Source organism: Podarcis filfolensis (assembly GCF_964270895.1).
Source record: "Podarcis filfolensis genome assembly, chromosome: 16".
In the NCBI taxonomy this organism is placed as follows: Eukaryota; Metazoa; Chordata; class Lepidosauria; order Squamata; family Lacertidae; genus Podarcis; species Podarcis filfolensis.
The window spans coordinates 23,349,161-23,372,801 of NC_139620.1; the positions used below are offsets into that span (position 1 = coordinate 23,349,161).

Below are 23,641 nucleotides of genomic sequence, written 5' to 3' on the forward strand. Positions count from 1 at the left end.
TGGCTTTCTCCCGGGTAGACACTTGTCTGACAACACGAGGAATATAATTAACATTTTGGAGAAGTTGCAAGTGAACATTAATACTAAAGCAGTTTAAATTTTTGTAGATGCGGAGAAAGCCTTTGATAATATTTCTTGGAGTTTCATGAAGAAAAATCTTCAGGGGATGGGGGTTGGTCAAGGGTTTGAAAATGGTATAAGTGCAATTTACTCAGAACAAAAGGCTAAACTAATAGTTAACAACGTGGTGACAGAGGAATTTAAGATAGAGAAAGGGACACGACAAGGCTGCCCAATTTCCCCATTGCTTTTTATTTCGGTCCTGGAGGTTCTGCTAAATATGATCAGAAGGGACCGTCTGATTAAAGGTATACAGGTCGGAGCCAAACAGTACAAATTGAAAGCTTTTGCAGATGACTTAGTATTGACGTTACAGGAGCCAGAATCTAGTACTAAAAGAATATCAGAATTGATTCAAGAATTTGGTCATGTGGCAGGATTTAAGTTGAACAAGTTAAAAACTAAAGTTCTTGAGAAAAACTTAACACCGATTGAGAAAGAGAGGTTTCAGAAGGAGACAGGTTTAACATTGGTTAAGAAAGTAAAATACCTGGGGGTTAATATGACTGCTAAGAACTTAAACCTATTTAAAGACAATTATGAGAAATGTTGGTCAGAAGTGAAAAAGGATCTAGAGATATGGTCAAACTTGAAGCTTTCCTTGTTGGGTCGAATTGCTGTTATAAAGATGAATGTATTGCCAAGAATATTATTTTTGTTTCAATCATTGCAAATCTTGGACAAAATGGACTGTTTCAAGAAGTGGCAGAGAGACATTTCTAGATTTGTATAAATAATAGTGAACAATATTAACAATACTGAAATAATAAACAAAGCAATACTTTGATCCACTAATTAGCAAATAAGCAAAACCTCAAACCACACCTCCCTAGTCCAAAAATCATTCAGATCAAACCAACAATTTCCCCCCTTTAACCTCCCCACCCAAAACTCTGGTGTCAAGGCCAGTGGTTAATATCAGTGGTTAGTGTGTCCAGTGTCTTCCAGGGATGGTCTGGAATCTCTCCTCTCCTTTCAGGGGGAGGAGAATAGAAGGTATTCTTGGGACAATGAAAGACACATGGGAAAACTTAAAAGCCTAATCACAAGGGGGATTTGTATCACCTCCCCCACAACTCCATCAAGTAGCAGGACAGGCTGCACCTTACAAATTGTGTTACTTACCTTGACAACGCCACACTGTTTGAAGAAGTCTGTCAAATCCTCTAGGGTCACATTGTCAGTCAACCCCTGGACATACACTGAACTGTTGTCAGCATCATCATCTAGGTCTATGGGTGGGCCTGGGGAGAGAGAGAGAAAAATGTGTCACCATGTACAGGCCACCCCAACAGCTACTGGAAGCAAACATGGCCTCATTCCTCCCTCCAACAGGGTTACTACCCATTTTCCCCAAGGGTAGGAGGTCAGAGGATCCAAGTGAGGAGAGGCATCAGAGGCAACCACAAATAACAGCTGGCTACCAAGACCGGCCAATACTTCTGGACTTCCAGTCTCAAAGAATGCCATTTAACTGAGCTTCAGTCAGTTTAAAAATGCAAACTCAATAAAACACAGAAAAGGCATGACCAGCACCAGGACTGTGTAGGGTGGCCCTCAGCAAAAGGACGCACCCTTAATAACTACTGTCCACAATGAAGGCAAAACTAGCAAGGGGCTGATCAGTTTTCCAGAAGCCCTGAGAAGTGTCTGACTCTGTCAATCTCCAACATTAAGATGAACAAGCAACATTTTACTTTAAGCGAGAGAAGACTGCATTCTGCTGAGGGTGACTAATGACATGGGACCCATTCCATAGATTTAAAGAATTTTCTGAAATTACCTAAATCAAGATCTGGCCCTTCATCCATGTGTCCTGCCGTCCAGGAAAGAGAAATCATAGAAGAGATTGTTAGTGCACGCCTTGCAAGCTACGCTACTGACACACACACAACTACCTATTTACAACCGCCATTTGATGGCATGTGTTAAAACTCAAATTGACCGCACTGCAAAAAAACTTGCAATGCACACCCTTTATGCATTTGCTGCCGAGATCAGCTTGCTATTTTAGCAGCTTTCTAAACCATCACCTGGTATTACACTTGGTTAAAGGGGGCTTTCTTGGGCCAATCAGTGCTTGTTTACCACCAGTTACTTTATTTTTTAAAAAACCAAAGCCGCTTAAAATGATTTCCTTCCCCAAATTAAAGGAGTAGTTCCTCTCATCATCACCCTTTGTTTACCCTTCGTTCTGTAACCGTAGGTTAAAACCTTATAGACCCCTAGGCATTGCCGGCAGTACCCATTAAAAGTCTTGTTGCATATGGAATTTTAACGACTTATGAAACTAACAAATATTATGGGCTTTTTTATTTTCTGGTTGCATTTTTTTTAAAACACTATCCCATTGTAATGCTCAAAAACTTACCACCAGGCTTATTGAAGCCACCTCGCTCTCCAGCGCTGCTGGGGGGATAAACGAAGAAATGAAGGCCTTTCCCTTTAAAAAGCCAGTACCGCTCGGAGCCTCTGGGGCTCACTGGGAAGAAGGGCACTGGCTAAACATATCCAAACAATGCATCTGTCTGTCTGTCTTTCTTTCTTTCTCTCTCTCTCATCTCGTCACTAGGCCTTTCTTCAGGGCAGCTTGTTCAAATCTCCTTTACACACACGCAACCTTTGCTTGCCTGAGTTTGGATGCCCCACGGTGGCAGTTGGACCCTTTTTTCACGGCTAATGGTATTAACAATGCAATACTTGGCCCCCGAGAAGGAAAAATGGAACTTTTCCATTTATCTATTCGCTTATCAAAACACACAAAGATTTTATGTCCACTGGCCAACTCCCTCCTAATTTTGCATACATAAAACTGCACCCTCAGCCTCCTGCGAGTGAGGCCAGCAAGCCAAGCTCCTGGGCGGAGGACCTTTAACATTAACAGTTGAGGGGGAAAAGGAGAAAAAGAAGATACAGCAATCCCTAGAACACAGTTCAGATGACAAGTCACTAAAGCCATACATTCAGGTCACTACTGGATTTAACAGTCTCTGTGGAAGGAGAACTTACAGAATATACCAGGGTACAAAGGCCTAAGGGTGCAGCTTTGTGGATACAATGCAACACAACACAACAAATCAGTGCTTTAGCTTTTAACATGGGGGGGGGGGAGCCGGATGGAGAGAAGCCACAAAACATAATTTATGGGCAAAAATGTGCCCAATTAATAAAGTGCCACTAAAAATGGCTTTTTGGGTGCATGTGAAAGAATCATTTGGATGGAAGTAAGAAAGGAGGGAGAAGGACCACTAACTGTTAGCAAGTATTGCACCTTTAACCCATAAAAGATTTAATATACACAATTCCAAGCTGTTGCATGCAGCTTTGTCTCTTTTCCCAAAGTATATATACCATATATGTAATGTTTCCCTTTTTAACACATGTTTTTACACTTTAATTTTACACAATTCTAAAGTTATTACACCTCCCCTCTCGTTTCAATACCAAACATGAAGTACTATATGCAGTTACCAAAGTTACAGAAGGTTTCCATTTATACAATGAACACATTTGGTTAAAAATATTCTATGTATATTTTTTCCTCTCCATATGGACACCGTGTCTAGTCCCACTTTTCATTATGCTGCCGGCTGAGTACTGAGTACGGGTACTTTTTAAGTATTGAAGTGTATACAAGGCTCTCACTTTGTAACCTGTAGCATATAAATGCGACAAAGCATGTTAAAAAGTTTCCATGTTTAACAGCCAGTGAAAATATAAAAAAATATTGAGGCAATGAAAGAGGGCACGTTAAGAACATTGGGCTCCTTACCTGCAGGACAGACACTGAAATGCATCACCACACCATGGAAGGGGACATAGTTCCCCTACCCTGGCCCTTGGTGGCCAAGTAAGTGTTTCATAGGGCCACCCTGGGAATGGGGTCTGCCTAAGGCCTATAGCAGTTACATTCCCTCCCACTCCCCCAATGCCAAGGCCACTGCACACGAACTTTTGATTATGGGTGTGAAATTGCCCTACTTTTTAGGGAGGACTTTAGAAAAGAAAAAAGATGTGGTGATAGCAATTTCAAGTGTCTGCGTCTACTTTAAAACACATCTAGGAACACCTAACAGATGAAATCTTTATAATAGAACTAAGGAGCCCTTTTCCATTCAAGCCAATTTGAAAGGGTTACTCTTCAATGTTAAAATGGCTTGGTCATTAACTGAACAGCTTTTGAAGCAATAAAAGCAGTTGGACTTCAATAAAGATTTCAAACCATCTGGATTCATTTTAGTAAAGCTATGCAGAGTGTCTCTTTTGCCAGTCAAGACTGTTTACGTGCAGTGGGACTGGAAGGCAACTGATCCGTCAACTGGACCCCATGACATCTTTTTCTGCCCTCCCATCCTCCTAGTCCAAATTTGTGACCATTTTGGTTTTGGGGGTAGCACTCTGCATAGCTCTATGTACACATGGGTAGAACACACACAAGGACACCCTTCATTATTGAGCCTCTCAGTTGACCACCATCTCTTCCACCTTAGATAAACCAGTAATGGAAAACAAGTACTGACTAAACAGGCTTCCCAAACCAGATTCCACCATCAGTTAAAATGGCTGAACTGGTTCGGGACACCTGAAAGCTCCAGCATGGAGCTGCGTCCAGAATTGTAAGCGATTTTTAATTATTATGATTATGATTATTATTGCACCATGTAGGGTCTCTCCTCAAATTCCAAACCAACCTGAACACACGCGACAGCTACGCTAGACAGCTCTGGGCTTCAAAGAGCATCTTGACACAGCCTATTCAGCTTTGACACGAGCTCAGAGAGCTACTGCCAAGAGAACACACAGCTAGGGCAAGAAAATGCTTTACAAGAGCAGCAGACACCATGGTACATACCTGTGATATCAAACACCAGCAAGGAGGAATGAATGACATGCGGACCTCTCAGAAGGGGTGTGTGTGTTCAACCCAACAGTTCTTAAACCCACAGAGAGTTTCATCTCTGTTCATTGTGGAAGGGAGCTGAAAGTTTCACAATTTGAACACCCAGCACTCTCTTGCCTCCAACCCTCAATTAACTGCAGGTAAAATGTATCCTGCCCCTAGTCCCCATTAAGAAAATGTTTCCATGAATTAATTAGTCGTATAGATTACTCGCTGTTAATTAGATTATCTCCATGGAAAAGTGGTTTGCATCGACATCTTTCAGCCCTTCTTTCCATTGCACACCCTATGGGGTAAAACCAAATTAGGTGAGAGGAAGAAAAGGTTTGCTCTTACCCCATTCCACCGCGGCCTCCTCCTCCCCGCCCACCTCTGCTCACGCCTGCACGGTCAAATCCCCCTCTTCCCCTGCCCCGGCTATCAGGGCCGCTCAAGCTTCGGCTTTCTCCTGGGCCCGAAAAGCCTCCCGAGTCCTGGCCATACACCCCCATGCTGCTGGGGTGGTCTTGACGGAATGAACCTAAGGAATAGTCAACATGGCAATTTTAGCAAAGTGGCAAACAGCATTCATTTCCTTCCTCTAGAAAGTTAACATGCAGTGACCCTCAATGGTGTACTGAAGCATTCATTAAGATAGTCACAGGTGTGCAAAATATCAGCTGGAAAATACTTGATTTTTTCCCCCAGCTGGCTTTTACACTTTACTTTACTCTTTCCACCCCAACAGGTCCAACCAGCAAAGCACACAGAGGCATCTTTTCTACCTGCTTCATGGGGGCAGATTTTTCACATATATTCTGGCAAAAATCCAACCATATGTTATATATTATTTGTAAGGTGCCCCAAAAGGGCTTGATCTGTTTTTAGCAAGAATCTAAATTAACAAAACATTGACCAAACTAGTGAAAAGAAATATGATAGAAAACTGTGTGACCAACACTGTACTGTAATATGTTGCTTTATATTGTTTCAATATAACATAAAATGAAAGCATTGAAAAATATTAAAACAGAAGAAAAAGGAATCTGGGGGAACTGTGCCCCTGCAGATGTTCTTGGGTTGCCAACTCTCATCACCCCCAGGAAAAGATGGCCATCAGTGGGGGTGATGGGACAACAACACCTGGAGGGCCAATGGCTCCTCAGCAGTGTATTTTTTTTAAAAAAAGGACAAATATGAAAGACAGGCTAGCTGAAAAGCAGAAACACAGCACAGGTTTTGAGGCTTTTGAATTATTATTTTTTTTAACATCTGAAAGCTTCCCAACGCCACCCTTAAATCAGAACACCTTGGTTCAAAAGTCCCAATTGCCATCTTGGGGTTGAAAAGGTTTATCTGAACACACACACCCCGCCCCCTATTAACACTCACTTGGTTGCCCGTAGCTGCTGCTCTGCTGACTGTACTGGCTGGGAGTCTGGCTATAGGATCCAGTCGGAGGTGGGTAGCTGGTGGGGGGCTGCTGCCCGTAGCTACTTTGTTGCCCATAGGTGCTCTGTTGTCCATAGCTGCCCTGCTGACCATAGCTACTCTGCTGAGAGTAAGTGCTCTGATCATAACTACTGGGCTGCGAAGAAGAATAGCTGAAAAGATATGTCAAAGGACAGGAAAACGGCTCTTAGTAAAACAGTCTATTTCCATTTATACATGTGCAAAAGCCTAAGCAAACATGCATAATTTGGCCTTGCCCAGGCTGATCTATAACTACAGAAAACCAGACCAGTACACACCACTGGCCGCAATAAAATTGACAAAGCTGTGACCAACCCCCCCCCAAAAACCCTAATACCTGCACATTTGCAGACTAGAATGATGCATACTATTAGTACTTTGCCACCAGGTTGCAACAATGTGGGAAATCAACCGGGGGTCAGCAACCTTTTTCAGCCGTTGGCCAGTCCACCATCCCTCAGACCATGTGGTGGGCTGGACTATATTTGGGGGCAGGGCTGAACGAATTCCTATGCCCCACAAATAACACAGAGATTCATTTTAAATAAAAGCACACATTCTACTGATGTAAAAACATGCTGATTCCCGGACCGTCCGTGGGGGGGATTGAGAAGGCGACTGGGCCGCATCCGGCCCCCAGGACTTAGGTTGCCTACCCCTGATCAAAACACTACTAGTCTTTTGTGTTTTTGCTGTGGCCACGGATACAGCCCCACTATTGTTTTTCTCTGATGCCCATATCTGCTGGAGACTGCTTAAGTCTTTTGCCATGGTAAATGGCAGTACAACTAACCAGATGGCTGGCGGGAAAAAGGCAACAAAGAGAAGCAGACCAAGTTGCACTGATCACTGTAGTGCTGCTATGACTGGACAGTCTGCCTAATGCTTTCAATGTCACTCTGAGGAGCAGGTCAGCAAGGTAAATCATTATCTATGGTATGCCAATAGATATTAAGAATTGTAACTGTTGCTCCTCTGCATTCCAAGGTGATGTAAGTCGCAAAAAGGAGTTGACGTTTCTAACCATCCTCTAAAGTAGGGGAGGAGAATTTTCCGCCCAAGGACCACATTCCCTCACAGACAACCTTTTGTGGGGGCTGCCTACCAGTGGTGGGCAGGGCCAGAGGCAAAGGTGGGCAGAACGTATGTGACTCAACTCTGCACCATAGGCACACAAAAGTCAGAAGCTTCCACACATGCATACGTTCCTCCATCCATGCAAACAAGAGCATTAATCGTGGTTTAAGGGCATACACGGCTCAAGGATGCAAAATGCACTCAAGGAGGGTGCAGGGCAGGTGAGGGGCACAGTCTGAGGAGCTGCAATCAGCACCTGAGCCTGAGGTCCCCCCACCATCACCACACAAAATATCATCCAGTCAGATAGCATATACATAACAGATAATATATACTGAGAATTCCAGTAAACTCACCTGGTGGGAGGATAGGATGGAGGTGCAGTAACCGGCTGCATAGGATAACTGCCAGGGACCTGGTAGCTGTAGTTACTCTGTCCATATCCTAGACTGGGCTGGCTGTAGCCTGATGTACTTGACTGAGGCTGGGTAGTCTCTGCAGGCTTCGTGCCATCCTGGGCTCTAAAAATTAAATCCACCCGTGAGGATAAATCTTTTAGAAGCCCCTGCCTGCCTTTCATGTCAGGCACTGGCAACCTTATGTACTGCCTCTGCATGTTAACACTTAACTGCAGGTGGAAATTACATCTCAGAAGATTATTCAGGCATTTTGCCTTCAGGATTTGCCTTAAACCCTAGGCTAAGATTTGAGTTTTGATAACAAATATAAAAACCATTTTAATTTTATTTATATCCCCTCCCCTTCATCACACAGGGCAGGTCACCATTTTAAATGCACTAAACCTATTAAAATTATTATCGATGTATGATTCAAACATTTAGTACAATCCATCCATTGACTGCCACAGAAGCCACAACGGTGCTTCATTAACAGAGGGGAAAGAATCCTACTCTGAGTGCCATTTAAATGTATTGCCAATCAAAGCACCAACAGCAAAGTACACCAGATGTGTTTTAAGGCGATAGTGCCTGAGTACGTTTTGTCTTTTTATCCAGAGTGAAAGAAGAATACATGGCTATTATTCCACATGGCGCTTCACAGAAAGAACTTCATGTGAGTTCTGTTTCATTCAAGCATTAGGTGGAGAGGAGGGGAATGTGCCTACAAACCACAGAATTATCAAAGCTGTAGGGCAGAAGCCAGACAAGAGGATGGTGTTCTCAAATAGAGTTCTTTCCCTTACCCAAAAGTACAAGAATGTATATGTTAATGCATCACATTTTATTTGTATGTTACCTTGCAGGTGCAGTTGTTGCTGGCTGCTGCCCATAGGTGGGGTAGGCAGGCTGGGTGCCATAAGCAGATGGGGCAGCATAAGAAGCCTGGGTGGTGGTAACTGTGGCGGTGGTTGTATCATAAGCAGCAGTGCCGTAACCTTGGACAGGCTGGCTATAAGCCTGGGGAGCAGTTGGGGCGGTATAGCCTGCAACAAAAAGAAACCTTATTGAGAAGCTTACACACTTGTGCTTCTCATCACTTTTGATTACTCCGTCTAAGCATTTATACTAAGGACCCTAGTGAAATGCTCTATGAAGTCAAGGAAACCTGTAAACAAAAATGCTTTGTGGGAGGATAGTGCCTCATCCTCATTAAAAATACCAACAGAGAAGAGGCTAAGTAATGAATTTTTTTAGTATCAGCTTAAAGAGAGCTACTTTCAGGGGGGGAAACCACATATCCAGAAGCCATCTCTAAATCCAAAATATTGTTAAAAGACGAAAGGAAATGTCAAAGTACTAGGATGATTCTGATAAAACTAGTGCCCTTGCACTTCACGGGAGAAATAACGCAAAAGAAAACCCATCACAAGCCACTGTCAGTGTACAAAGATTGAAGCTTTCACATATTTCAACCATTCAATGACACAAGATGGTTCCCAGAATTACAGAATGGACAGCTACTCTTTGTTAGCCATTATAACTATAACCTTAAATCTATCAGCTAAGTGGGGGAATGGCAAACTGACTGGATTTTTCAGCCTCATTTCAAATATATATCAGGCAGTATACTTAGAGCTCTTGAAAATTTCCACATTTGTACAGGTGGATAATAGTTTTGAGAACTAATTATCAAATGTTACTTGAAGCAGAAACATTTTGCACATTTTGCAATATGATGTGCTACTATCACTTCCGATTGCAGATAGGGTCACTCTTTTGAACCCTCCAGATTAAAAAAACAAAACTTGCCTTATCAACCAACCAAATCAAGGAGAAAGATTTAGAACTGCTCCCATTTCTGATAAGCTATCTTAAGACATGCAAGGAGCTGGGGCGGGATTAAAAAAATACAGCCACTTTACACACACTGCTGCAATCACTGTGGCCTGAAATCAAAGTGAAGGAGTTTGACAGCAACCAAATCACATGCCCATATGTGGTCATAATGCACAAGGTTCTCAGACAAAATAATATAATGCTACAAGGCTCTATCCTCCTTCTCTGCTGCTTTGAAAAGACAGCAGTACTAGATAACTATCACGGAGACACTCCTTCCACAGTGACTATTGTAATGATTCTAACATCCAACCTTTAGAAGCAACTGGCACCGAACTATACTGAAAGGCACTGTCTCAAAATGCTTATGAAGCATTCTTCAAAAGCTCCAGGTGAAGTGGAACACAAAGGAATCAAAAAACGAACTGGCAAAACATGGGTAAGGATTGTAAACAGAGTAGCAAGCTTTGTGCAGCCAATAGCCATTTTCAACCTCAGAATGGCTTCCAGAATTAACTGCAAATGCAAGTTATAAAGAAAAGCAAGCTAAAATAGATTTCCTCCATATGCAGATCTCTTAGTAAATTTGAATTCATGACTAGTCATGTGATAAATCTTTCAAACATATATGGAGCAGTCTTTTAACCCACAATGTAGGAACATTGATGTCCATTTTCAGTAAACTGAAGCCTTAAACTGTTGTTGGAAAATGTTTTTTTGGGGAAACTGAATTATGTAATAATTGTTCTCACTGAACCCCAACTTTATTTACTTTAAAGAACACAGACATATGCTATAATTTGGCATATGAAACAGTAGCACTGTTCGTTATTCATTAAATATTGAAGTTCATTTTCTTTATTTAAACATTTACTTTATTAGAAATAGTTAGACATGAAAGAACAAGTGGCTGCATCCTAAGCATATTGTTGTTAAGTTTGGGGGACGGCCAGACTCTCCATAATCTTTAGATTCTGTAAAGAGCTTGAATTTGAACCAACTCATAAATTCATGAAGCAAGCTAAGTTTGGTTAATTAAAACTAAGCCAAGTGCTGTTGCATTCAGTTCAGGATGCCCAAGTAGCTTCACATAGTTAACCAGGGATAGCATAACAGACGGTGTGGATGGCCCATATCAAAGAAGAATCCTTGGGCCTGAGCAGAGGTTCCCAAGGATGTTTGTGTGTCACGAGAAAGTAAGAGTTTGTCTTTGGCAGGAGACTTAGGGCTTTACAAGGTATGCTGGGAAGAAGAAGGGAGAACGACAGAACCATCTTGGCAGGCTCAGAGAGATGCCTTGGATCGACGCTGAACTGATGTGGGGAACAAGCCCCTCTTGAGATGACCATGCTATAAGATCTGACAATATATTTAACAATATGGAATTAAAAAGTTAGAGGAACTATTGACATGGGGGGGGGGGAGAGTGGTCATGTACTACTTCAGCTTAGAAATGGTATCCAGGATCTGGTGAACAAAACCACAAGCTTCATCAAGGAGTCCTAGGGCTCATGTTTTCTAACAGTTGCTTCTAATGCTTAGAAACAACTGAGGATGTACTTTCAAAATCAGTTTGAGAAATGAAACAGGATATGCTGTCCCAAGGGGGGAAATCAGAAATCCCACTGGGCACTGCTCAAACCCTTGGGGAAGCCTGAAGGGAGCTCCTTGGACCCTGTGCAATATATGGACCTAAAAAATAATCATGCAGACCCAACATCTGTAATGAAAAAGCTAATGACACTAAAATTCCTGTGGGACAATTACGGTATAAAAAAAGCTGGACCAACCACAACATGTTGCAGTGTAGCAATGTGCTGCTACTCAGAATTTTGGTCACTACATTATTCTGCTTTATCCCCAGTTAGACTGTGATCCATGCTCACTGACCATACTCATTATTCATGTGGCTGGTTTGGGGTTCTCTCCTCTCAACTTTGTTTACTTTCTTACAATATTTGTTTTCCCCAAGACTGCTAGAATCCCATCCCCCTTGTGCATCTGAATATTCACGATCTATACAATAGTCACAGAGGAAAGGAGTGGTATGTTCTAATACTGATGCACTTCATCTTTGTGTAACCAGTGGCATATTTAACAGACAAACCTAGCTATTCCCAGTAGTAATATAGTTCCACCCACCCCCAATTTCTCCCCCTTCTTGGGTTTCTGAACAAAGCTTTTTTCAAATGTTTCCATTTCCTTCCAGGGTCTTCAAATCTATCTGTAAACTCAGAACTAGATTAAACAACTGACTCCTCCATTGTTACGCTACCAACTTAATCATTAAAAACAGAGCTGGGCCAGTAAATTGCTGATTTGAGAAAAGTAAAGCAATTCTTCCAACTGTGTATTTGATATACCTGCATAAGCATTCAGTCATCTTGGCATGCAAGGAAGAATTAGATCCTCTTCCTGCTATGCCTGAGAAAATTTAAAGAGCCTACTTTATATATCAGGTATCTACTTTGCATGCTCATATGCAGTGCCTCCAGGCAACACCTTTCCTCCATCCCTACCTCTTACTGGGGCAAATGTAGAACAGCAAGAAGTACTGAACTGTTTGGGGAACATATAGGTCTCATATGCCAAATTGGAAACATTCTAATACATCTGCATCATTCACTATACAGTTATTTTTACTGGCTAAATGTACAACCCAAAACAGTTTCACCGTTTTGTTATTTAAAACTTCTTTCTGCCAACACAGTAGTTATTAGTTTTAAGCACAAGGAAAAAACATGCTACTTAAAACTGTAGCCAGGATGCTGTTTGCAGTGTTTTTGCATGCACTTTAAGTTCAGACCATAGATCAAGTGGATGCTGTACAACCTTCAAAAGGTAGGTCTATTTTTTAGACATCAAAATAAAGCATCAGGATGAACAGAACTTCAGTTTTAACACAGTTTAGCACAAGCAAAATAATTTACAGAGCATTTATGACAACACTGAGGTAAATGTCTGAAAGAGGAACCAATAACATGGAACATGCAGAGATGGTGGCTGCAACAGCTGAATGTGTCTAATCATGCTGTTCACCCTTTAGGACACCGGGAAGACAGCTGAGTTTGGTTAGCTTGAATCATCTTTGTTCATAGCTGTCATTTTAATACACAAGCTTTATCCATACAACACAGTAGTCAAAAAGAGCTTATGAATGGCACCCTTTCTACAGCAGATATGCTGCTGCAAAGTAACATGAGCAGCAAACACTGAATGGGCCTGTGCCAACCGTATTGCAAGTTTTGCTGCTAGAATAAAACCACCTAAAGGGTTAACAGCATAAATTTAGACCAAATGAACAGCATTTCCCATGCAAAATTGAGCAGGATATTCAAACCTGTACTGGTCCCTTCTACTGTGGAAAGCACAAGACAAGAAGTAGAGGGCAGACTATCAGAACAGGCAAGCAGTCTTGTGAACTACTCATCCTTGAGCAATAGAAAGGTTTAAGAGAGTCTTAGTACTGTCACAAAGGGTAGAGTGCCTCATTCCCCAGGTATGTTAGCATCTTGCTAGCAGCATTCTTCAGCAATGTCTCAATCTCCATGTGAACCAGTACCCAGAGTGATCCATAATATTAAAGTACAATTTGCTTCCCACCCTCAGATTGGGAGTTCCCACCCTCAGATTAATTTAAAGTCTCCAAAGCACAATGAAAAAATAAGGAGAGACTGGGTGGGAAGAGACACAGGTACACTTACCAGTTGGAGGCTGCCCGTAAGAACTTGCATATGCAGTTTGCCCATAAGTAGCAGTTGTCTGAGGCTGGGTATAGCTGGCATCCGTGGGTTGCCCATAGGTTCCATAGCTTTGTTGCCCATAGGCCTGCTACAAAAAGAGGGAAAGGGTTTATTTTAACTATGGGCTCTACACAAGAGATTTTAAGAATTTGATTTGGACAGAAAAAGTCTGTAATCATATGCAACAGAGACGGGTGAAACCCCACGTCCTGTATCAAATATTTTCCTGCTCAGACAAAGGAGATTCACAAACCCACAAGGTGCCAGGGAAAGTGGAGACAGGTGTATAGTAGAATTGTCAGTTAACAGCTAGTATTATTGGCCATCCCATGAGTCTAATTCACTCTGTTTTGTCATCCATGCTGTGTACTGACTAGCACCCAAGCAACATGACATAGGAAGAGCTAGCTGAAGGACAACAAAAGTTAATTGAGACACCTCTAGCACCTAGCTAGAAGTTAACAAAATTAAAGGCCTTGAAGCCATCAACTGCTGCTTCTCAGTTCCTTTACATAAAAAGAGGGTTATATTATTCTCTCTTGTTTTCAGGAGCCCCTTTTAAAATTTCATGTCTGTGCTAAGTCCCTTAATACTTTAATCTTGCATGGCAACTAGCATGTTGCAATTAAGTCTGGTCTGGCAGCCATCTCACAGCAGCCCCGTGTTTTGTTTCCATGGCTCAACACGATGGGGGCTGCCCTTATAGGTTGTCACCTCCCACAGGGCTTTGCTGGATTTGTCTTCCAAGGGCTGTGTATACAGGCAGGCAGGAGCAAAATGCATTAACAGGGGAGCAAGAGCAGCGAACAGCCAGCTTTCCACTGCTTGCGCCCAAGGCTATGGCTACTCACTGAATGAGTGCACACCCTGAATGAATACTTGCAGCAATAGAATTATACTTTCTAGCAGCTAGTTTTAAAAGCCCCAACAGAAAATATGGGAGTAGATGCAATGCCATTTAGCAACTTTTTCTTTTGCAAAAAGGTTGTGGTTTCATTTGCATTTAGAGGGGAAGTGGCTTCTTGGTTCTTTATTACCTGGGTGGTCTGCACATATCCTTGAGCTGGCTGAGCAGCATATGCAGTGTAGCTGAAGGGAGGGAAAGAAAGAAAGCTGAAGTTAGAGAATACAATGACTAATGAAGGCAATGCCTTCATGAATAACCTTCAAAACAGCAGTACTAAAACAGTTTGTTATTAAAACTCTGCAATGTCCTTAAAACATAAAATACATTATAGGAATTCTAAACCAAGTCTTCTTTCAAGAATAGACTATATTTATCTTCAAAGAAACTTAACTTACCCCTGCTGGGCTGCTGCTTGGCTGTAGGTACTATAATCTGCAGGTGGTAAGGAGACATAAAATCAAGCATAAGAGGAGATGGGTGGGAGAGGAATCACTCAACACCTCTAAACATAAGCTCAGAATCTAAGGATACACCCACCCCCTTATGTTTGTCATATTAAAAACTCCCCTGAGATGCATCAGGTTGTGATTCCCTTTCACCAAGAGAAGCTGGGCCAATTAAAAGCAACACTATTGCAGACACAAACACAAGTACTGTAGCTGTTGTTACCGTGTGGTTTCCCAATGGAAGTCTGAAATCTGTTGTGTATTAAAATCCAAGATTGGCACCACTTCTACAGCTTTTTCAACCTAACCCTTCCCCACCTCAAAATCATCTATGACCTCAAATTCCATTTTGGAAGTTACAATTTCTTAGTCCTACTCAATGTAAAAGCCTTTTGAGAGGAGCCAGAGACAATGCCTTTGCTTATTTACAGCCAAACGTCACTTAATATTCTCAACTCCAATAGGCAAAGAGTCTACTTTCATTTATTTATTTTGCTGCCAAGCCAGGTTGTCAACATTGAGATTATTCAAACTGACTAAGCTTTTTCTGAAATTTGTCCTAATATCTTTCTCCAACACAAGCAGCAAATTTTACTATACACAGTGTTGAAAAAGGAAGCAAGGCAAAGCATACTATATCTTGCTATGTATTCCTACTGATATAGTAAATGAACACTTTTGGCCTTTCTAACATGCACAAAGTCTAAAGTTGTATTACTATAGGAAAGTAAGAGAATTTGCAAAACTCTTCACTCAACAACAAAGGAAAGGTCTATAATAAGATCCATTTAGTACCTTTTAATTTAACTGCATATCAATTAACACAATTCAAGTCTATAACTGTTTTTCCTCTATCCAAACATTTAATCCCTCTCCTGTAATTCAAACTGCACAAATATTATGATTAAACATTGTGACACACCATTTTAAAAGCTAATATTTGCAGAAGAGCGTTAGTGACATAACTTATAGCTCTCAAATCTAGGAAGGGGGAGAATTGCATGATCACACTTGAATGAAATTCAAAATAAAGAAAACCTAAAAGCTGCAACCTTCTGTCCTGTCCATAACTGACTTAAGAGTTCATCAATTCAGCTATGCACAATGAGTTCTACTTTAAAAGCCACGATGTAACTCTGTCACATGAAAATGAGGAACTCTGTGGGCAGTTACTGACCTTCAGGCAGGAGCTTACTATTCCAATCATACTCCCAGCAGACTGAGATTTCAAAGTGGTCACAACTATGATTTGTAAAAATTATGCAAAATAGCATAATCTGATAAAACTGAAGCCTACTCTTCATCATTACACAAGGGAACAGAACAGCAAACATTACTTAAGAATGCCACGTAGGGCATTCATAAACCCATAGCACTTATCCTCAGGAACCAAGAAGAGTACACGGTTTGTGCCACAAATTAAGAGAATATGGCTTCCAGTAGGAATGAAAAGAACATTTCAACGTGTTAAAACAGCTGGTTTTCATGTGGTACTCTTATTTAAAAATTGAAACAAAAAAAAAAAAAAATTCCTTCCAGTAGCACCTTAAAGACCAACTAAGTTAGTTCTTGGTATGAGCTTTCGTGTGCATGCACACTTCTTCAGATACAGCCAAAATTGAAAAAGCTTTTGATACACATCCAATTTCAGTGGCACTATGGATATGTAAGCTACCTATTCCACCAAACTGCACTATTTAAAAAGCTTGTTTTCACAGTAAGTCATCTTTACTAAATAAATCATTGCACTATTGAACTAGTGAAGACTGGGGATTCTGTGTGGACATACCCCCAAATCAAGCACCACCAATACCACCATACACACCAGTAAGTTTAAAATACAATCTGCACTGTGCTTTACCCATTACAATTACCATTCTGCGATCTATCTCCTAAAAGCATTTACACAGCTGCAATCACGGCACAAATTTTACAATTACTACATAAATGACTGATGCAGCAGTCACATGCCAGAAGGCACAATTTCCAACTACCCTAGTCAAGAATGGTGTGTGATTTTCTAATGTGCTAACAATAGATCTGTTGTATGAGTAATAGGGCATCATTATTAGGCAAAGTCCCACTGAACTCAGGACTTTGCAGTAAACATACTTAGGATGAGACACTAATTGTCCCAGCTCTTGCCAGGTTGTTCCACTTTTAAGATTAAGTGGCTGCAATGGCGGAGGAAGAAGAGTGTGGGGGTAGCGCCCCCCCGACTGTGTGATCTCAGCAGGGTGCCATCAAGGCTGCCCCCCCCCGCACTGGGCGCCCCCCCACAGGCGCCCCCCTCCCCCCCCGGAGCATGAAGCTCCACCACTGAGCGGCTGATTTCCCAATTATAACTGTCTTTAATGGCCAGACCCTAAATGGGACAACACTAAGCCACCTGGAATATGCACATACAAATGCACAAAACTATTCAAGGCTTAAAAAGCAAAAAGTCTACTCTTTCACTACACTACTCTATGTATTTTTTAAATTTACATCCCACCATTCCTCCCAAAGGATCCCTAAAGTAATCAGCACTTGTTAACGTATAATTATTATATTAGATGACCATGAAATAGCAACAGACTTGATCAACTCTGTTAAATAAGGTAGGCCAATATTTGGATAGCCAAGGGTGCCGTATTTCCAGTTCAACACACTTTGGGTACAAATGAGGCTGCACAAACAGCAGCAGTATTGGAAGGCCCAGTGGTATTGCAAGGTCTCCTTCCAATACTCTCCCCCTCCCCTCGGATCCTCCTGTTTGACCTCTAGCTCTCCTCACTCATACCCAGAGAGAGAGCACCTTGTCTGAACTAGTCCTTTTAAGTTTTGCATATTTTACATCTGCAGCAATGGGAGGTAAGGTTTTGTTTTAAAGTATTAATGGCATTTAAGTTCATTTTAAAACAAAAAACCCAAAATTCTACTAGAGCAGGGAACAGCAATGAGGTTTTCTGGATTGTATGTAGTGGGGGAATGAGTACAGTGGTACCTTGGTTTACGAACTTAATTCGTTCCTGAAGTCCATTCTTAAACCAAATCCGTTCTTAAACCGAGGCGCACTTTCCCTAATGAGGCCTCCCGCCGCCGGTGCCCTTCCACCGTTCAGATTCCATTCTTAGACCAAGGTAAAGTTCCCAAACTGGGACACTACTTCCGGTTTTGCGGAGTTCATAAACCGAATCGTTTGTAAACAGGGCTGTTCTTAAACCAAGGTACCACTGTACTAAGATGAGAAACTGGCGATTGCTTTTCTTTTTTTCTTCTTGTTCTGGTGCTGCTATTGTTGTTGTTGTTGTAGCAAAAAAAAAATATTTCTGTACTTTCATCAGAGTACACAGTATCTCCCACAGATATAACTTATCCCCAATCTACTTTATAGACAAAACATGTGACAATAACAAAATCATAGTAAGACAAACTAACAGTAAACACGTATCTTTTTCCATCTCTCCTGTTGGTTTTTTTTTTGTATTTTATGCGGTTTAACATAGCTTAAATATGTTAAAATGTTACTTGCACCTTATTTTAATATTCAACACAGACCAAAAAAAGAAAAATGAGCTTCACCAAAGAAATTTCACTACCCTAAGCCAAATTCTTCATATACCGTAAGCCTGCAACTTACTTTGGGGTTATGATCCACGGATCATGCCGAAAGCCAAAATAACGTATAGTCAAAACACATTGTATTCAATGCCTAGTGGGATTGCTAAACTCATTTTCCTGGAACCCCACCAGCTTACTTTAAAGCTGAAAGCACACAAGATAAATTTGTTTAAGTTGCAGGCTGTTGCTGAATGTTCTATCAAAAGAAAGGAATTCTTCTTCCCTGGATCAGTCTTTGCACCAGAATCAGTTGGTAATCTCTCATGACATTTTTTTGTCCCTGTGGTTTTCAGAGACAGACCTGTATAAGCACTTCATTGCTTCTCTGGATCAGTTTTGTTGCAAAAAATTTATTCTAACAGAATGGAAGTCTACTTCTGTACAGACTGCAATGAAAAGCGCACCCTCAGTTGATTTTACTGTAAGCTGCTTTTAACGACACCACCCTGACAAAAAATGTATACATTGTAATGCATTATTTATGTTTTGTGTGCATAACAATACACATTTTGACCAGGACTACATACAATTCTTTAAACTATTTATAGGTAGCTGATTTGATTTACGAGTCCCATTGATTTCATTTTGGGAGTTGGAGGCGAAAAGCATGTGTTCAACTTTCCCCCTGGAATCCACAGGCCATGTGGCTAAATCTTATGCATCTTCCCTCAGAAGGAAATCCAATGGAATTATTCCCCAAACATAAAAACTGTCGGCAGCATTTTAATGTGCTTAATTCTGTCTGTAATATACCCAAAATGCTATCTTTGGAGAAAATAGGCCAGCTTCCCCAGCCCCGTTTATGCACATGTGGGTGGGTATATGCATGCATGCATCCTTATGCATTAACGAAACACATGCAGTCCACACACAGCAATTTCTTGCAGGGCAGCTGTGTTGGATCTGCTGTGTAACACCCATCACAAATCTTGTGATACCTTAAGACTAATGAAGTTATTTTATTTGTGGAATGCAGTCCACCATCAGAAGCATACATAGGAAAAAGAAACTGAGAACAAAGAGTGGTGAAAAGGCAAGGGGCAGAAACGTTTGCAATAAATACTTTGCTCTCCTTCCCCATTATCTGAAAAGCAGGGTGCAGCAGTGAAAAGGAATTCATAATAATAATCAGAGCAGTTTAGTGATAATGCCGCATATCTTGTATTCTTTTCTTTTCAATTCTCTCTGTGCGCCAGACATTTTAATCATCATTAATTTATAATTATTACAGTAAACAACGTCATCACTGTTCTTGTGAAAGAGGACAGGAGCATCATGCCACTTGGGGGGGGGGGGGCGTGGGGTGTGCAACACCCCTCTTCTCTCTCCCCCTCGGCTGAAGAGCAGAGTAAAATAAAAGACGAGAATTTGTCGATTTATAATTTAATGGGATGACAGAAAGAAAGGGTCTTGAAGCTGAGTAATTAGTTTCTAAATAAAATTAACTGTTTGCCCTCAAGGCCCTCCCTACCTTACGCGGCTCCCTTCTTTCCATTCGTTAATTTAGAAATTGAATCAAGTTAATTATTTAGCGGGGGGGCGGGCGCCCGCGGGGGGGGGGGGCTCTTGCAACCCGTCGATTTGCAAAATAATTTCGTTTTTTAATAAAATTGTAATTGAGGGGGAAAAGAGGAGAGGAAGCGTGCACTGAGGCTTGCACCGGGGGCAACACCAGCAGCCACTTCCTCCCACCCCCACACCTTCTTTTTCTCCCTCCCTCCCTCCCATGAGGTTAAACGAGGCCTGGCGCTACCAAGAAGGCGCGCGGGGGGGGGGCCGCCCCTCCCTCTTCCTACTGACCCCCCCATCCAATCACGAAGTCGCACGCGCTTCCCGCCGCCGCCGCCCCTCCCCCCACTTAACGGCCGCCCGGCAACCATTCCCCTCCCCCCCCCACAGAGAATGAGAACTTTCCACAAAAGGCCGCGGCTCCCCGGCCTCCCGCCCCGAGCCCCCTTCTAATTTCCCCCCCCTCACGGAGGGATCCCCTTTCTCCTTCCCTCCCCGCTCCCAAGGTCTCTCCCGCCGCCCCCGGTTAAGAGTAGGCCTCGCCCGGCTATCCTCACCCGTCGACGCCATTTTCTTTCTCTCTCTTTCTTCCTCCTCCTCCGCCGCCGCCTCCTCCTCCCTCACTAACGTCCTCCCGGTCTTTCTGCCGCCGCGCACTGCGCAGGCGCGAGGTTTTCCACTCAGGTCGGCACCACTGTGCGATGTTAAAGCGGGGGGGGGGGGTGAGGCAACGCGCCACTTCTTTTCTTCTTCTCCTCTTTGTATTTATCCTAAATTCAGGTTGGAGTCAAAGAAGTCAAAAAGAGAGCTAGGGGAACATGCGGAGGAGGGAAGCGATCGGGGCTCTTTGCGTGGAATAGCGTCGGACGCTCGCAACCCCCTCCTGTTGAGCGGATGGTTCCGTCTGGGTGGCTTTAGGGATCATTGTCCAAGAGGCAGAGCGATTGAAAAACGTCGGGCGGGTGTGTGTGAGTGACATTAGGGAAGGGGGCGGGCTCTCTGGGAGGATTGGCCCAGAAGGTGATTGGGGGCGAAGGGGGGGGGGCGAATAAGCCCCTTTGAAAGTAGAGAAAATGCCTTCGATTATCTTCTTTGCTCAACATGGGTTCCCCACCCCACTCCCTACTTTATCCTCACAACAACCCTGCGAGGAAGGCTAGGCTGGGAGGCAGTCACTGACCCCTCAAGCCACCAACCGTGTTTGACATGCCAGGTGAACTAGTCCCTGGGAGGCCAGGGCTCAATTTCCCCTCTGCCATGAAGATCACTGAGTGCTGAACGTGGCAATCACTGCCTCTCAGCCTAACCTACCTCTCAGGGATGTTGTGAGGTTAACATTGAGAGGAGGGGAACTATATGTGCCAGCTCTTGGGTGGGATAAGGTAAAGGGACCCCTGACCATTAGGTCCAGTCGTGGCCGACTCTGGGGTTGCGGCGCTCATCTAGCTTTATTGGCTGAGGGAGCTGGCGTACAGCTTCCGGGTCATGTGGCCAGCATGACTAAGCCGCTTCTGGCGAACCAGAGCAGCGCAAGGAAACACCGTTTACCTTCCCACCGAAGCTGTACCTATTTATCTACTTGCACTGTGATGTGCTTTCGAACTGCTAGGTTGGCAGGAGCAGGGACCGAGCAATGGGAGCTCACTCTGTCGTGGGGATTCGAACTGCTGACCTTCTGATCAGCAAGTCCTAGGCTCTGTGGTTTAACCCACAGCGCCACCCACGTCCCTTCTTGGGTGGGATAGGAATACAATAAATAATACAATTCCCAATGGACCGTGCCTGCATGGCCAGTGGTCAAGGGTGATGAACTTGGGAGTACAACAACATCTGTCTGGAGGGCCACTGGTTTCCCCTCTGGATTACATCAGTAGTTCTCCACCTTTCCCTCCTATGGACCACTTGAAAATTGCTGGAGGTGTTGGCGGACCCCTAAACAATTTCTCTTCCTGTTGTAAGCATTGCAATACACTGGAGCTAGATCCTGCATAGTTTTAAATAACCGTACTTTTCGGTGTATAAGACTAGGTTTTTTTACTTTAAAATGATGTGAAAAACTGTGGGTCGTCTTATACACAGGGCAATCTCCCCCCTATTTTCTTAAATTGGAGTCCCTAAAAATAGGGGACGTCTTATACATGGGGGTGTCTTATACACAGAAATATACGGTATATTTTTACAAACATGCTGTGGGTGAAACTCATGGACCGCAGTTTGGGAGCTCCCGGATTGTACCAGCCTGCCACTTTACTCTGAGTAAAGATGGACATGATGCAGCTGCATTTAGTTACATTATCCAACACCTCTTTCAGTATCTACAAACCTTAAATATCTAGAAGTTTTGGTGTCTGAATCTAGTTATATATCATAGCCTTTGGCCTCCATAGCAGTCTATTCAAAGGAAGGGGGGCCTAAATTGCTATCAGCTTCAGGAAGTAGCTCTCATTTGGTAATGTCCATTTCAAAATAATGCACATCAATAATGTACATTTCAGAAAAAATGTGTGCACATTTTTGATGCTCTTGTGGGGATGGCAAATCACAGCATGTGGATGCAGTCTAGTAGGTAAGGCAATGGTGGAGAAACTCCGGTCGGCTCCTCCACAATCTCTGCAACTCAGTAAACACCCAATGGAAATTAAAAATGGAGCTTGTGCCTGTCTGCCCATGTTGTGGCTGGGTCCCTGACATGGTCCCATGGCAGCCATTTTGAATTGTGCCACATAACTCATGGCAGCCATTTTGTCTCAAAATTCCAGATGTGCCCACTGGCTCCCAAAGTTTTGGAAGCCTGTGCTATCTCTTCCACTGCACCCGAGTTCTGAGTCTCTAACCTCCTGGAAACCCTGATGGCACCCAGTGGGTGTCATCCAGCAACACTTCCCTCCCAATACCTCTCGAAGCTGCCCTGTTCTTCCATCTCGAGTTTCTTCTGTCCTGTTCCTCTCCTTATTTCCTGACTTTTTAAAGTGTTCCCCTCCTTGCACACCTCTTTCTATGTACTTCTATGTACACTTAGAAAGGGAACAGTTTTTTAAAAATATTGTCATTTCCCAGGAAGTCAGGGCCTACATACAGTCCTGTACAACACAGTTTGGACACAGGTTTTTCACAACGAAACATCCCCCACAACTTCCATTTTGGAGACCCCAATGTGATGCTAGCATATTTCTTTATGACATTTTTTTAAAAAAACCAACAACACCAAAATAAAATATAGATGATTATGTGTTATGCTATCAACTATCCTATTGGGACTGGCCTTTCATTTTCTGGAATGTGTTTGGAAAGGGAACTCTTATTTGACAAAACAATTAAGACGTCTAAAAACTTTTCCAATACAGATGCAGACTTCTAGTGTGTGCGCAGGAAGGAGTTGTTTTCACTGGCTTCCACCCCATGCTAGATCTATTCAGAATAGACGCATTAAATTTTTTTTTAAAAAAAGCCCAACAATTTTCAGGGTGTCTTGTCTTCTCTTAGGAGACAGAAGCTGTGTACATGCCTTATACTAAAAGTATATTTCTTTCTCCAAAGAATCCTGGGAGCTGTAGTTTGTTAAGGGCATCCTGTCAATGCTCAGCACCCTTAATGAACTACAGTTCCCAGGATTCTTTGAGGGAGGAGCCACATGCTTTAAACATATA

General features: G+C 42.7%; 1 protein-coding gene across 9 annotated transcripts in view; it reads right to left on the reverse strand.

Annotated features, from left to right (window-relative positions):
* The window catches only part of EWSR1 (EWS RNA binding protein 1), a 28,347-nt gene extending 7,435 nt beyond the window's left edge, over positions 1 to 20,912 (reverse strand). Inside the window, exons 1-12 of one of the 9 annotated variants that reach the window (XM_083590107.1) lie at positions 20,552 to 20,680; positions 14,832 to 14,868; positions 14,567 to 14,618; positions 13,491 to 13,617; positions 13,127 to 13,144; positions 8,807 to 8,993; positions 7,906 to 8,070; positions 6,392 to 6,603; positions 5,357 to 5,540; positions 2,492 to 2,526; positions 1,904 to 1,936; positions 1,246 to 1,364 (exon numbers count right to left, since the gene is read on the reverse strand). In XM_083590107.1, coding sequence (XP_083446233.1) covers positions 1,246 to 1,364; positions 1,904 to 1,936; positions 2,492 to 2,526; positions 5,357 to 5,540; positions 6,392 to 6,603; positions 7,906 to 8,070; positions 8,807 to 8,993; positions 13,127 to 13,144; positions 13,491 to 13,617; positions 14,567 to 14,618; positions 14,832 to 14,868; positions 20,552 to 20,564 — 1,182 coding nt within the window. In that variant the 5' untranslated portion in view covers positions 20,565 to 20,680. Of the gene's footprint in view, positions 1 to 1,245; positions 1,365 to 1,903; positions 1,937 to 2,491; positions 2,530 to 5,356; positions 5,541 to 6,391; positions 6,604 to 7,905; positions 8,071 to 8,806; positions 8,994 to 13,126; positions 13,145 to 13,490; positions 13,618 to 14,566; positions 14,619 to 14,831; positions 14,869 to 20,551 lie in introns of all 9 variants that reach the window. The other 8 variants (XM_083590106.1, XM_083590111.1, XM_083590110.1 and 5 more) reach the window with 8 other exon arrangements.
* Between the last annotated feature and the right edge of the window lie 2,729 nt (positions 20,913 to 23,641).